The sequence below is a fragment of the Tiliqua scincoides genome, chromosome 4, assembly GCF_035046505.1.
Source record: "Tiliqua scincoides isolate rTilSci1 chromosome 4, rTilSci1.hap2, whole genome shotgun sequence".
Lineage (NCBI taxonomy): Eukaryota > Metazoa > Chordata > Lepidosauria > Squamata > Scincidae > Tiliqua > Tiliqua scincoides.
Window position 1 is genome coordinate 59,099,898 of NC_089824.1, and position 14,870 is coordinate 59,114,767.

Genomic DNA, 14,870 nt, shown 5'->3' on the forward strand with positions numbered 1-14,870 from the left:
CACTTATTCAACACAGACATTTGCTCAATGTCCTAACGTTGAGAATTTTACAGTAACTCCATCCTTTCCCAGTCCGGACTTAACCGTGCTTCAGGGAACAATTCCTACTTCGTGGGTATCCTTTGATCCCTTGGAAACTATGCTCCTGATACAAAATGATAAATGACTAAGGGCGCAATCTTAACCCCTTACATCAGTACTTCCCATCACTGGCATAGCGGTCCCAATGGGATGTGTGCTGCATCCTGAAGCTGGATGTCACTCACAGAAGCCTCCTCAAAGTAAGGGAATGTTTGTTCCCTTAACTCAGAACTGCATTTCCTTTATGCCAGTACGGGAAAGCACTGACATAAGGGGTTAGGATTGTGCCCTAAATATTCTGCCTCTGGTCCGCACCCTCCCCCCCCTTCTCATGCTCTGAAAATATTATCATGGAATATAACTGGTTGGGGCAGAAAGAAGCATGACAAGGGATTCTTCGACTGTCTTAAGACTTTTGACATTATAGCGCTGCTGGAAACCTGGACGAAGTATTTAATACATTTTCCTGGTTATAATACTTACTCCTCTCCAGCTATGCAAGTTAGTACCAGGGGACATCCTACAGTCATTTGGAGATAAGGCTGGGCTGCTACATAGTGCAAACCACAATGACATTTGTGTTTGTGATGAAATTAATTTGTGTTAATGTTTATATTCCCCCTTCACTTCATTCCACCCAACGGCCTCTATACTGGGGCAATCTTTTGTCCTATGTAGACTCTAGAAAGCTTGCATCCCTTAGCTCAAGTCCTGATCATGGGTGGTATCAGTTCCAGGGTGGGCAGCTCAAGGCAAGTTTTATTATAAGGCATTGGAAGTATATGATGATACAGCTATTCTCCCAATCTGCTTTCTTAATAGACATTCCAAAGATCGCTTCCCCAATGCAGGCTCAGGTTGTGCGAGGCTGTGTGAGCCTCAGGTGAGGGGGGCAGCAACAGCCCGCAGGTGGTGCCATAGTGGACCTTTGCCCCAGGGCGCGAGGCTGGGGAGGTCCGCTGCTGCCAAAGATGTTTAAGTTCCTAAGGGTCCAATCTTATCCAACTTTCCAGCTCCGGTGCAGCTGCAGTGCAGCCCTGTGGTAAGGGAACACATTTTCCTGTATCTTGAGAAGCTCCCAGTGACTGCCCCTCCACCACAGGATGCAGCACACACCCAGGGTGACCAGATACATTGGAGGACAGAGTGCCTATACCTTTAATCATTGTAGAGAAGAGGGAAGTTTGGCAGGTGCAGCTTTTTAAACCCTTCCATGTTGAGCTGCTCCTGTTGAAATTCCCTCTTCTATAAAATGGTTAAAGGTATAGGCGTAGTGTCCTCCATTGTATCTGGTTACCCTGTGCACACCCCACTAGCACAACTGCAGCAGCACTGGAAAATTGGATAGGATTGGGCCCTAAATGAGGTCAGAAGGTGCTCTGAAATGGGTCACAACAGTTTCCCATTGTGTTCAGTGGGATTTATTTCCAGGCAAGTGTGTATAGGATTGCAATCTCTGTGCTGTACCAGCAGTGCGCCTAGAATGAGACACATTCTAATTGCTAGAATTAACAACTACCCAAAACGACACACATTAGTCATGTCATATTTTACAAAATTCTTTATTACATCATGTTACAACATAATTGAACTGGATGAAATGAGTTCTTGATTATGAAAGCTCATGCCACAAGACATTTTAATTTGTAAAGTGCTACTTTTTGGTAGTTTTTGCTTCAAGACTTCTAACATGGCTGCTGTTTTAAAATAGGATTACACCAGTGGTTTTCAAACTCTCAGGGTGAGTTTGAACCGCAGTAAGTCTTGGTGGGGCGGGGAGTGGCTAACGGGGCTGCAGGGATTGGGATGCACTCACCAGTCCATGCAGCAGTGTCTGCAGGGCTCCCCAAGAGCAATTGTACTCCACCTCTGCAAAACCGTAAGTGGAGTGTGATTGCTCCACTTTCACTTTTAGAAGCCTGGGGAGCCCTGCAGACGCTTGCACAGGGCTCCCCACACTCCAGGACAGCTGCTGCAGCAACTGGTGAGTTCATCCTGGTCCCTGCAGCCCCCCTTAGTGACGCGATCCTGGGGATCACCTTGCTGCCCCCGCCCCTTAAGGGGGCAGAGGCCAGGACCTTCAGGCTGGGGCATCGCGACACCTCTGTCTGAAAACCACTGGATTACCCCAACGAAGTGAGCAGTTGCACTGCTGTGTAAGGTCTGTAAGAGAGGTGGTAAGGATTGTGTGTAAGGCCACAGGTATGTAAGGTCACCTTTCAGTTATATTGCTAGCACAAATTCAGAAATGTGATAAACTAAACTCTCTGAATGAAAGCCAGTGAAGTTTTGCATTATATCACTTGTGCCTTCATTACTTCAGTGCTGGTAATCTTCCTCTATGCGAGGAAAAAGTAATTGCCCTCATATATCTGAGAAATCTAGCATCCTTTTAGACTCCCTTTCAAAAGTCTTTGCCTCTTATAATATTTCTACCTCCTGCCCCAATATTGAAAGGAAAGTCAGTAAAAGTGGGTTAAGTTTAATAGTTAATTGATTTTTTGTCACATTCCTGTATTTGTGATTGTAGGCATTCAGCATTTCATACTGTAATATTTTGAGTCCGAAAAGGTAATGTGTGTATGTTGAAACTTTCATTTCATCTCACCATTTATAAACTTCTGTTATCTTAATTAACTTGTAAAAGGCCTGAACCGTTTTGATCCAACAGCTTTTGACTTGCAGAAAATATCTTGTCTCAGTTGACATTAAAATAGTTTTTTTTTAATAAAATCACAATGGAAAATGAAAATATTTATACCACTTTATAAGTGGTGCCTTGGAATATTTGAGAATGATAGTGAAACTTCATGTGGTCCAATTCAGAACTGGTATTCATGAATTAAATAAAAAAATAGGAACAGGAATGGGGAGGGGGCAAAACTGTCCATAACCAGGGGTAGGAGGATGCAGGAGGAGGTGATGGCATGTAGCAGATCCTATCCTCCTTCCCTGCAGCCTGTTATGGGGAAGCCAGCTCTGTTCCACCAAGTGAATTTTCTCAGTAGTCTGCCTGCAATAACCCCCCCCCCCCTCAAAAAAGAATCAGTAAGATTTTCACCCCTACCCCATTCAATTTAAGTTCTTGTATTTCAAGCATATCACTATCAGGACCCGCCTGGCTTTACAAGTCTGAGAGGCCAATCCTACACCTGTCTACTCAGAAGTAAGTACCATTATAGTCAGTGGGGCTTATTCCCAGGAAAGTGTGGATAGGATTGCAGTCTAAAACAGAAAAGAAATTCACCTTGCCCTGTCAAGCCTCTGTTTCATTATTTTTATTGGGGGGGGGGCGGGGGCGGCTGCCTTCTGGAGCAATTGTTGAGCTCCAGTTGCATCAAATCAGGACCATTCTGGTGGCCTCATATTTCCCTTTGCCTGACCTGCCCAGGAACCAAGGAACGTTTGCTTACTTGCGAGCAAACGTGACCATGTGGCTTAGTTTCGCTTTTTATAGGGCTCAATACATTCGCCAGCTTGGAGGGTGGGACCTCCTTCCCTTGGAGGGTGTTTTTTGGGAGCTACATTCATTGGATCAGGACCATTCTGGTGTTGTTGGATTCCTCTCAATCTACCCTTTCCGACGAACTAAGGCAAGTTAGCCTACTTTCCAGTAAAACCCAATACGGCTCGGTTTCACTTTCCATTGGGCGCCATGCATTTTTTGTTTTCTGGTTTTTTGCCAATAACTTTTGATAGAAAGGAGATATTTAACTCTGGTTTTTCCATTGCATTCTGCTGGAAATTCCATATCCAATGATATATAACATGATGGGGTTACTCCTAACTATCGCGATTTTAGCGCGTCACCCTCCCAGTGGGTGTCACCCCACCTTGCGCGTCACCCAGTGTGGCCCGCACCCCCCCTAGCGACACCAGTGATCTGGGTTCAGGTAAAATCAGACAAAACTATAGTCAGACACCCTCTTAAGTTTAAACCCCCTCCCCCAGTTATCCGAGGAAGTTCCATAGAAAATTCCATGATTTGGGCTCAAAAACCTGCCCTCGACTTATCTGTGAGATCGACTTATAGGCGAGTGTCTGCGGTGTTGCTGTCTATCTTGCCATTTGATTATAATAAAATGGCAAAGGGAAAGGGAATTTTACCTTTCCCTGTATCCTGATGCGATGAAAATGTGTTATTTTTTCCTTTCTTTTTGGTTCTATGCAATGTGGTAAATAGTCGCCAGTATTCACCTTTTCAAACTTTTTTTCCCCAACCTTGTCATCTGTCAAAACCCACTTCTCTGCCCTGTTCTTTCTGATTGACACCTGAAGCTAAACATGGTGAAAACAGAGTTTCTTGTATTTCCATCTAAACCTCTTTCGCACGTCTCTTTTAATGTGTTTGAGCTTTGACTCTTCTTTCTCCTTTCCTTCCCATATCAAAATTGTTGAGCCCAACAGAGATTTCCTTTCTTAACATCATCAGGTAATCAACCACCTCATCCTTGAAGCCCATCCTTGGTATATATACTTGCTTAACAAAGCCTGAAACTCTAACCTCAATTTATTTGCATGGCATTTCAATTTGACAAGCACATTCATTTCTTCTACTCAGTTCATCACTACGCTTTCATCCCTGTCTTATTTATCTGCTGTTGATTGTGAGCCCTCTGAACATGTAGTCTTTATGTTTGGTTCAGGGTGTAGCACACTGTTGGTGCTTAAATAAATGTCACTGTAGTGGTGATGAGTTGTTGTTTTTTAACATGAAACCAAATGTATAAAAGACAAAAACTATACATTTATTATTGTTAAGAATATTTGCATACTGCTTTTCAACCAAAGTTGTTCACAAAGCAGTTTACATAGCAAAATAAATCAATACATGTTTCGTTTGTTCAGATGCATCAAAGTTGGTTACTTTGCCTCAGAAATTATAGCAGGAAGTCAAAGTGTCAGATCCAGTGAAGTGCGAGAGGAACTCAAGTCATGCAGTAGACCTTATTCACTTCTACCACAGCTTCTTGTGATTTTCCCAAAACCACTTCTGAGGATCAGCTTGGGATATGGCACAGGAGGCTGAAGTGAGAGACATGAACTAGTGACATTTGTAGTTAAGGGAGGAGCATGTTGCATGAATACTAGTGCTTTCCTTTTGTGTAAGTAACCTCCTGGATCCTAGTTCATCTTGTTGCTGTGGTTGAACTGTACATGGCTACTACAGTAGTAAGATATCTAGCCATAAAGATTCCCTATCTGATGATGGCTCGTTAATAGATGAACATAGACTGCTCCTGCTTTTGATTTTGCTGCAGAGATTGTGTGCTGTGTTGTATAGTGGGAGAGTTATCCCCCCAGCAACTATATTTTTTGTGCTATCTGATTTCTGCTAGGTGATGCATTTGATGATTGGGGGGGGGGGGAGGTTTGCTTGTGCAAAGAAATTTTGATTTTGCAACCTGATTAAAAACAAAACTTTTGACATTCAGTGCAGGCTGACACTTGACCAAAGTGTGTTTTCTCCATGATGCCACTGGAATTGCCTTCCTGACAACTAGCTTTTAAAGCATCAAACAGCTTTAAAAAGACTGGATTTGCTCTGTACCCAGTAACTTATTTTCCCATAAAATAGAAAGAAATAGATATATTTTTTCTAGTTCAGTAGCTAAAACAGTTTATCTAAGGCCGCAATCCTAACCTAATTTCAGCACTGACATAAGGACAATGCAACTCCAAGGTAAGGGAACAAACATTGCCCTACATTGAGGAGTCCTCCATGATTGCCCTTCCAACTTCAGGATGCAGCACAAGCCCCACTGGCACAGCTATGCCAGCACTGGAAAGTTGATTAGGATTGCGCCCTAAATGACATACTGTAACTTAATTTAGTTCTCATTAAGGGTTCACTTTCTTATAAAAACAAATCACATCATTTTCCTAAATGGAGCCCAAAGGATTTCTTCTGTTTACTCTGAAGTTCTTTATTTTTGCTTTTTTCTCTTTAAATGCATACATTTTGAAGGTCTCTCTAGATGGGTTGATAGTGCATGTCTTACCTTAGTCCTCTGGTTATTGTCTTTGTGTTTGAGGTTGTGTAATATTTACTCATTAATTCAAACCTTAGAAACCTCTGGACTGCTAATATGCTTGCATAATCCTTTTTCTCAGCACGACATTGTAAAGAGTTATTCAACTTACTTTTTAAGAGAAGGTGATAATTTAAGAAAAGAACATTTTTTTAAATTTTAGATCCTGATGAGGTGCTAAGGTAGTTGTTATAGTGGAGCCGATGCAAATGTATTTCTTTTTTGTTTGTTTCTTTGAAAATGAGTGGGTATATGTTTTTGAAGTCCTCGTCTATTGCCCCAAAGAGGTTTTAAAAAAAATATGGGAGTAAAATTTTTAAAAGTAGCTTTAAAAGTAACCCAATTCTACCTAACCTAAACCTCTCCCCTCTCCCTGTCTCAGTGATACAGTTGTGTCGATGTGGCATCTGCTGTATCCCACATGGGAGCTTTAGCCTCCGGTGGCCTCTGGAGACCACATTTGTTCCTTTCCCCCGGCGTACGTTCTGCTGCCCCCATTGGTCAAGTTCATCCTGCGCCAACGGCGTAATCGGCTCAAGTACGTGTGGTCCCGTGAAGGTGGATTGGGTCTGGGAAGGGGGTTAGGATTTGGTGGGTACTGCTGTCTTCCCAGGCTTGGTCTGCTCTCCTCCCCATAAGAACAGCCCGGCTGGATCAGGCTGTAGGCCCATCTAGTCCAGCCTCCTGTATCTCACAGTGGACCACCAAATGCCCCAGGGAGCACACAAGACAGCAAGAGACCTGCATCCTGGTGCCCTCCCTTGCATCTGACATAGCCCATTTCTAAAAGCAGGAGGTTGCACATACACGTCAGTGTAACCAGTGATGGATTTTTCCAGAATTTCTCCAGAAATTTGTCCAATCTCCTTTTAAAGGCACCTAGGCCAAATGCCATCACCACATCCTGTGGCAAGGAATTCCGCAGACCAACTACACGCTCGGTAAAGAAATATTTTCTTTTGTCTCTCCAAACTCTCCCAACCCTCAATTTTAGTGGATGTCTCCTGGTCCCTGCTCCATTGTCTCCCCATTCTGCCTGTCTCCACCCATGCTCCCAAACTCCCTCCTATTTGCTGCACGGTCTTACCTGCAGCAGTGGGCATCCCGTTGCCACACTGTCCTGGCCGCTTATTGCTTCCAGTAGTGGCCAGGCCGCACTCTCTGGTATGTCACGTTCACAACAACTGGAGAGCATGTTTCACCACCAGAAAGCACATTCCGGTGGCATAGTAAACATTTAGGCTTGGGCCATTAGTGTTGGGTGCTGCAAAATACCTATTGTTCTCTACAATCTCAACCCCAACCAGTTTTAATCTTAGAGAGAAATGCATTATGATGGAACTGCCCCTACTCAGGCAAAATGATCATAGTATTAATCAACCACACTGTGGCTGCTTCTTCCAGTCCCAGTAGTTTCATTATTTAGTCTTACATGTGTATAAGGAGCTGAGGGTACTGCACATAGCCCACCCCACCCCATTTTTATTCTTGCAAGAACCTTGCTTAATAAACAAGGTATATGGACAATGATGTCACAACTTCTTTGGAAACCAGAACTGCACAGGAATTTTCTTAGTGTAGCTTTGGGCGTCAGCTGGATGGTGTGGAGTAGTGGACCCTGGTTAAGTAAGACTTGTTGAGAATCAAACCCTGCCTTAATATCTAGTACAGAGTACAAGGCAGGGAGGGGGAAGCAAAATCTTTGCATTGGTCACTTTCAGGAAGATCTTGCTTAGAGTGATTGCAGACATAGCTAGATTTTCTTGACTATTACTGGCCATAATCTGTGTCCTGCCCTAAAAGGGCAATTTTTGTTTTAAACCCTGAGGTTTGGAAGTTTTAACTCCTTGCCATGGTGTATGCACAGTCGAACTAATGGGATCTGTGCTACACAGAGCAACTTCAAACACTTCTGGAGATCTAGAGACAAGTAACAGGTATTTGCCCCTCTCTCCCTAAGCCACTTGTTCTTAACCCATGGTGCACGGACCACAGGCAGTCCATGAGACTGAAGTGGTCTGTGAAATCTCAAGGGGGAAAAAATCACCTTCAGTCACTTCCAGTGTCTCACCAAGTGAGTACTCCCTCCCACAGACTATCAGAGAGGGCAGAGATCAGACTGCCCACAGCCAGCAACAAGAACAGCAACCCACAAATCTTCTTTATAAATAATACATCTAATAAATCTTGAATAAATCTTTTCTAATTATTACAAATTTAACTGGATTTTTTTGTGTGTGTGCTGGGGGGATGTGAAGGTTTCATGTGGTCCACGACGATTCCAATTTTTGGCTCAGTGGTCTGTAGACTTCTAAAGATTGGGAACCACTGCCCTAAAATAATGTCACTAAAGGAAATGATCATGAGGTCATTTCTGCTTCATGAGAGCTGTAGTGCTGAACAGTTGGAACCCACTAAATAATCATTACACATGTGTATCTAGATTTCTTAATTGGAATGCAGCATAGGGTTTGCTGTTGCCTGTTTACATTTAATTTTTATTGAAATGAACTGGTGAACGATGATATTTTGAAATATGAGAGACTGGCAGATTGGGAATGCTGGTGGTTTGGCATGAAAGGTATAATATATTGTATGATATAGATCAGGGGTGTCCAAAGTTTTTGGCAGGAGGGCCACATCGTCTCTCTAACACTGTGTCGGGGGCCAGGGAAAAAAAGAATTAATTTATATTTCAAATTTGAATACATTTACATAAGTATACATAAATGAATATATTAAAGATGAACTTATATGAATGAATGAAGGTCTTGCAATAGCTCAAGGCCTATAAAAGGTCTTGCACAAAGCAAGGCTGGCCTTTCCTTTGCTGCTGCCTCTGCAACACAGATGTGAAACAGCAAGCAGTGGAGGAAGCCCTCGTCCCACAGCTCACGTGAGAGGTCAAACAGTTACCCTCACGCTGAGAGCAGTTGCATTGGGCCAGTACGGGCTCCAACAAATCTCCGGAGGGTCAGATGCTCATTGGAGACTGGGGGCTCCCTGAGGACCACATTGAGAGGCCTCGAGGGCCGCATGTGGCCCCAGAGCCGGGGTTTGGGCACCCCTGATATAGATGTTTCTGTTTCTGATTATTTGAAGCATTCCATTTTTTCTACTAATAGAACAAAGCCAGTGCAATAGGACTAATGCACGCAACCCCTAAGTTGGTCTTACAACTAATGTCTGCATGGGCCTGAGATGGGAAGACGCTTTTTACCTATCTGTAGAGAAACACAGGAAAACTGACTCTTTTCCTGATTTACATAGCATTAAAACATAAATGAAGATTGTGAAAAGTCCAATTCATATTTGTGAAGTCATTTTAATATTACCTTATTTGTAGCATTCTGATTCTGTTGCAATATTGGATTCTTTTCTTCATTTTTGTGATGAATGAGAGACTTAAATTATCTTAAGCATTCTTTCATCAATTTGTTCTTCCCCTAAATTACTCATTCAATCATTCTTGAAGGCTTTTCTTACAGCTATCATATAAGAACTGTAAAAAATGTTCTCGTTTTTGTTTCACTTATGGCATTTTAGTAGGACATATATCTTTCGAAAGCCATTTATATCATTCAGATCAAGGAACTTTATGGACATTACGATCTGTTTCTCTGTTCCTGTGCTCATGTTATTTTTAAGTAAAAACAATTTTGTACATAGTGCTTTATTTACTGTACAGCACAGTCCTAACAATGAGTTAGGTTGGTGCAAATTGCACCAGTCTAGGAGGATCGCAAACGTTCTGTAAAGTACATTTGCGCCTCCTCTAGAGCAAGCAGCACCAGTGCACGGAGGTGTGCTGGCACACAGAGGCTGAATCTAACCTCCGTGGTGGCTTGCGGGGTGAGTCTTGCATCAGCTGAGCTCAGCCAACACAAGGCTCTGGGGTGGACGCGGAGGAGGTGGGAGGGAGGCGTTCCAGGGCAGGGGTGGGCGGGTGGGGATCTGGCTGTTATGTAGGATCCCAACTCCCATTCCTGAGCAGGGCGGAGCAGCTGAGCCACTTTGCAGCCCTATCTTGCACTGGATACAGTACAAGATAGGATTGCGCCCTTAGAAATATAACTCTCAATGCTAAGTGGTCTGATGCAGCCCAGTCAGATGGCGGCGGTGGGAGAAGCAGCAAGAGCCACCTCCTCATGGTTCAGCAGCTTTGCAATCTCACCACCACTCCTTTCCTTTGGAGGCTCAACCTGCAAAGAGAAAGGAACATGAAAGTGACAAGATCGCAAACATGCCCTGCCACCATCACCATTATCTTCTTTTCTGGGAGAATCCAGAAGTTATGTCACGTAACATCACTGTACCATGTGATGTCACAGCATCAGCGCCTTAGGTTCCGAAGCCTTTAGATCAGCCATTTTCAGTCTTTTTCGGCTCACGGCACACTGACAAGACACTAAAATTGTCAAGGCAAGCTTCCAGTTTTTTCCTTACATAAAATCATTAATTACAATTAATTTTTAATTAATATAATTAATACAATTAAATCATTACATGACAAAGAAACTCACAAGAAGCTTGGAGAGGAAAGTATATGTGATTCTGGAAAGGAGGAAAATGTTCAGAAGTAGTGGGATCAGATGCTATTGAAGTGTTATGCCAGAAACTGTTGGCCAAGAGAAGTCAGATTGAGCACATAGTGGAGAGATGTGGGTGAAACAATGAAGAGACATGAGTGAAACAACTGCAGGATTCAGCTAGGGAGGGAGAGAGAACCTGAGGCAAGTGATTCTGGATCTTTGGAAGGTGGGGGACGAGTGAAGGGAGGGACAGTAAGATTGGTGCTAACTGCCATTATGAGATTGGGGTGGGGGAATGTGCCTGTGAGAGGAAGTGGGGTGGGGAGAAGAGAAGTGCCAATTGCCTGCTTGTGTATTTAAGAAAAAAGAGTGAGACCAGAAGCCCAATCCCAGGCATGTCTACTCAGAAGTAAGCCCCATTATAGTCAGTGGCGCTTACTCCCAGGTAAGTGTGGATAGAATTATGTCCCAACACCCTTCTTCTTAAAGGCAAAGGCAAGGCAGGGAGGGTCGCTTTGGGGAGTTGCAGGCAAACTGTGGCAAGGAAAAGAGAAGGCCCCTTTTAGCAAGCCAATTCTTAGGCTGGAGGCCTCAGCAGACTCGCTCCCTACCTCCTTACCTGCTCCTGGCTCCCTCTTCTCACTCACTCCACCCTAGACTTCCTCCAGGCTCCTCTGGCTGCCCAATCAGCATGCGGGACAGGCAACTACTGCCTCAGTGTCCAAGCCTAGACATGTCTACTCAGAAGTAAGCGCCATACTAGTCAACTCCCAGGTAAATGAAGATAGGGTTGCAGCCTTTGTCTTGCTCAGCAGCAGGAGCAAGCAACAGCAGGAGGTGCAAAGGAACCACGACCAACCCCTTCGAAGGCTGTCTGCTCCTTTTTCTTCTGCTGCCATGTGAGGCTCAAAGCAGCTGATTCCCCTGCGTGCGCGGCTGCTGCCTGTCTGCTCTGGTCCCGTGGCACACCTGAGGCAGTGTGCCATGGCACAGTAGTTGAAAACCACTGCTTTAGATACACCACTACCTGTAACCAGTTCTGATGTATGTTTCATTACTTTTAGCAGAGTTTACTCCCATTTAAGTGGGCATAAGACTGTAGCCTTATGTCTCCCATTCTGTGATGGTTTTCACTAGTTTTCCTAAGGATTTTTGAAATCATTGTATAAAAGCTGTAGTTGTAACTTTTCTTTTTTGTTTTCTCATGAAAAACTTTTTTTTTTCAACAACAGAAGAGACAAGTAAATCACTGACTGAGTTCATTTTTCTGTTTCTCTTACAGGATCATTCATGTTGGTGAACACCTCTGGAAAGTTTGGACAAAGAGCTCACCTTTTACTACCACAGCTTAAAGAAAATGACACTCATTGCATCGATTTCAATTTTTATGTTTCCAGCAAGAGTGGGTCCAGTCCTGGTGTATTAAATGTTTACGTGAAAGTCAATAATGGTGAACTTGGTAGCCCAGTATGGAATATGTCTGGAGGTCCTACAGGAACCTGGAACAGGGTAGAATTGGCAATTAGCACCTTTTGGCCGAACTTCTATCAGGTATTGCTTGTTTTCTCTTTATTGTTAATTTTTATGAAGCAGGTTAAAACTAACATTTGATGTCTAGTGTTGCCTGCACTGAACAAGGCAGTATTAATAAATTCACATTATTGAAAAAACACATGTCCAAGTGATCTGTCTGTTATGGCAATCAGTTTGTTTTAAACTTTAAGGCACAGACCTCTGCAGATTGTAGCCAAGATACTAGTGAGGTCCAGAAGTGACATGCTGTTGGAGGTCAATATTTGATATCTGAGAGTCAAACTGCAAATTAAATTTATTGTTAGGGCATAAAATAAAAATACAGTAGCAGCTGCAGGGAGCATAGTCAGGATCAGTCCCATAGTGTTCTGGGAGGGAATACTCCTTCTCTCTGTACTGCAGGCACCTAACAGCTGGTCCCTGACCGCAAGTAATCAGAATGTTAGTTAGTAAGCAGGGAAAATATTTGGTGGAACCAATTCCATCTTACCAGGAGGTGTGGATTGTGGAGCAGACTGTCTCTAGTGAGTAGCCATCTAGGTTAAGGGGGCCTCATACCCTAATTGTGTGCATCACACAGTGACTGAGACAGAGGACATTTTGGTTCTCACCATGAAGGTATATAACTGCTGACTATCCAGGAATTTCAGTGGAGTCACTTACATACCACTGCGTTGACTTACATACCACTGAACAGTCATCTCCTGCTCATTGATATGTGATCTAGATGCTTCCTCAGTGTGATGTCCACAAGTACTGTAAGGGCAAGGGAGGTCCCTCTCACTTGTATAGGCACAGCAGTGATGGCCACTTAAAGGCTGCCATTGGTCGTGCGACAGAATTACAGCAGCAATTTCACAAGAAATTCACCCACTCATCATTCACCCACTCATCATTTTATCACAACTAAGTGTTGAATCCTACACTTAGTGGAACCACTTCTGCTAGCAAATGCAGCAAGGCCACCAGCATAATCACTGGTGGTCTGGCATGTTGACTGACAGAGAAGATTCTACCCGCTGGCATGAGGTGAGTGATGGTGGGGACAGGTGATGAGAGTAACAGGATGGGGAGGGAAGGAATGGGGAGTTTCTGGGGGGAGAGGGGGTGGGGACAGCACTCTCATTTGGCTGGATCCATCTCTGCTTCCTTTCTGCTACCGATACACTTCTCAGTTCTGCACCAGCAAAATAGCTGACGCAGTATTGAGGAAACATGTAGGCAAAGCGGAGGCTTTTCCCAGGGCAAAGGAACGTATATTCCCTTACCCTGCAGAGACCTCTGCAACTTCCCACCACCACCATAGGTTGCAGCATGTGCTTCTTTGGCATGCCTGCATCGGCAGGGAGGGGAAATTAGGTAGGATTGGGTGCCCATGGATTGGATCCCTACTTGATTAATGTTTTACTATTCCATTGCATCAGTTGTGCACTACAGGGTGGTGATCAATATAGAAAAGCAGTTGTATTATCGTGAATTCCAATGAAATAGTTCTAGTTTTTAAAAAAAGGTTGAAAAAGGATTTTTCCTGCTGTAAAAAATACAGGCAAATAACTCTCACTACTGTTTATTGAATAGAAGAAGTAAGGCTGTTTAGTGCCGAGTAAATCATACTTCTACAGATGTTTTGCTGTATTACTTTTCTAAATTTAGAATCTCTACTGCAGAGCTTCTCAGTATGCATGGCTTTATAAATATAGTTATTGTTTGCTTTCAGGATATTTCTTGTAGCTAATCATTTTTTCTCTGGGTCATGCCCTGTAAGAAACAATGTCAAACTAATCTGTATGCGAAAAGCCAAATTTAGATTAATTGCTGTTCATTTAAATCTTAAATTTTCAAATTGTCTAGTCACTTAGGACGCAATCCTAACCCCTTATGTCAGTGCTTGCCAGCAATGCATAAGGGCAATGCAGCTCTGAGGTAAGGGAACCAACATTCCCTTACCTTGAGGTGGCCTCCATGACTGCCACCCAACTGCAGGATGCAGCACATACCCCATTGGCACCACTTTGCCAATGCTGGAAAGCACTGACATAAGTTAGGATTGCGCCCTTATAGATTTAATCCTTAACTAATACTTGTTCATGTTTTGATCTTTCTTTTTGTTAAGAATAAATGCTTGTTTAATTACTCCCACCTGAGCTGTACATATAAGCTAGAGCGGCACCACTGAACAAGACTTGGCTTTACATGAACCAAGTGTGGGGGATACTGCTTGTTTAGAGTAGCTGTTTGTTACTTGTGGCTCCTCTCACAGCAGAATAGTTTTTCCTTTCAAAGGATTATTTTATACAGTGAAACCAGTTTGCACTTAAAAATAAAATTTCGTTCCTGCACCAAAAACTGTTACGCAGCTCCACAGGTTATGCAGTACCCCTACTGAGTTCATTCTGCTCAATATCTTGTATTCTTAGTTCCCTATATCCACATGCAGGCAATTGGGCATGGATCTGAACTAACTACAAGATCTCTCTTCCTAAATAATTGCTTTCTGGTTTATGGGTAGCAAAAATAGCTTGTTTGAAACTAAAAACATAAATAAAACCCTTTCCCTTATAATTTGGAAATCTAAGTCTAAAACAAAATAGAAAGAGGGCTTTGTAAGGGAACTTGTGCCTGTTTTATATGTCAATTGTATACAGTTTCTGTGCTAACTGTGGGGACTGTGAAACCTTTTTGTACTTGAATC

The 14,870-nt window shown here is 43.2% G+C and overlaps 1 protein-coding gene across 1 annotated transcript in view; it reads left to right on the forward strand.

Annotated features, from left to right (window-relative positions):
* PTPRM (protein tyrosine phosphatase receptor type M) overlaps window positions 1–14,870 on the forward strand; it is a 544,564-nt gene that overhangs the window by 164,311 nt on the left and 365,383 nt on the right. Inside the window, exon 3 of the mRNA XM_066626178.1 lies at window positions 11,928–12,196. Within this exon, the coding sequence (XP_066482275.1) occupies window positions 11,928–12,196 (269 nt within the window). The remainder of the gene's footprint in view (window positions 1–11,927; window positions 12,197–14,870) is intronic.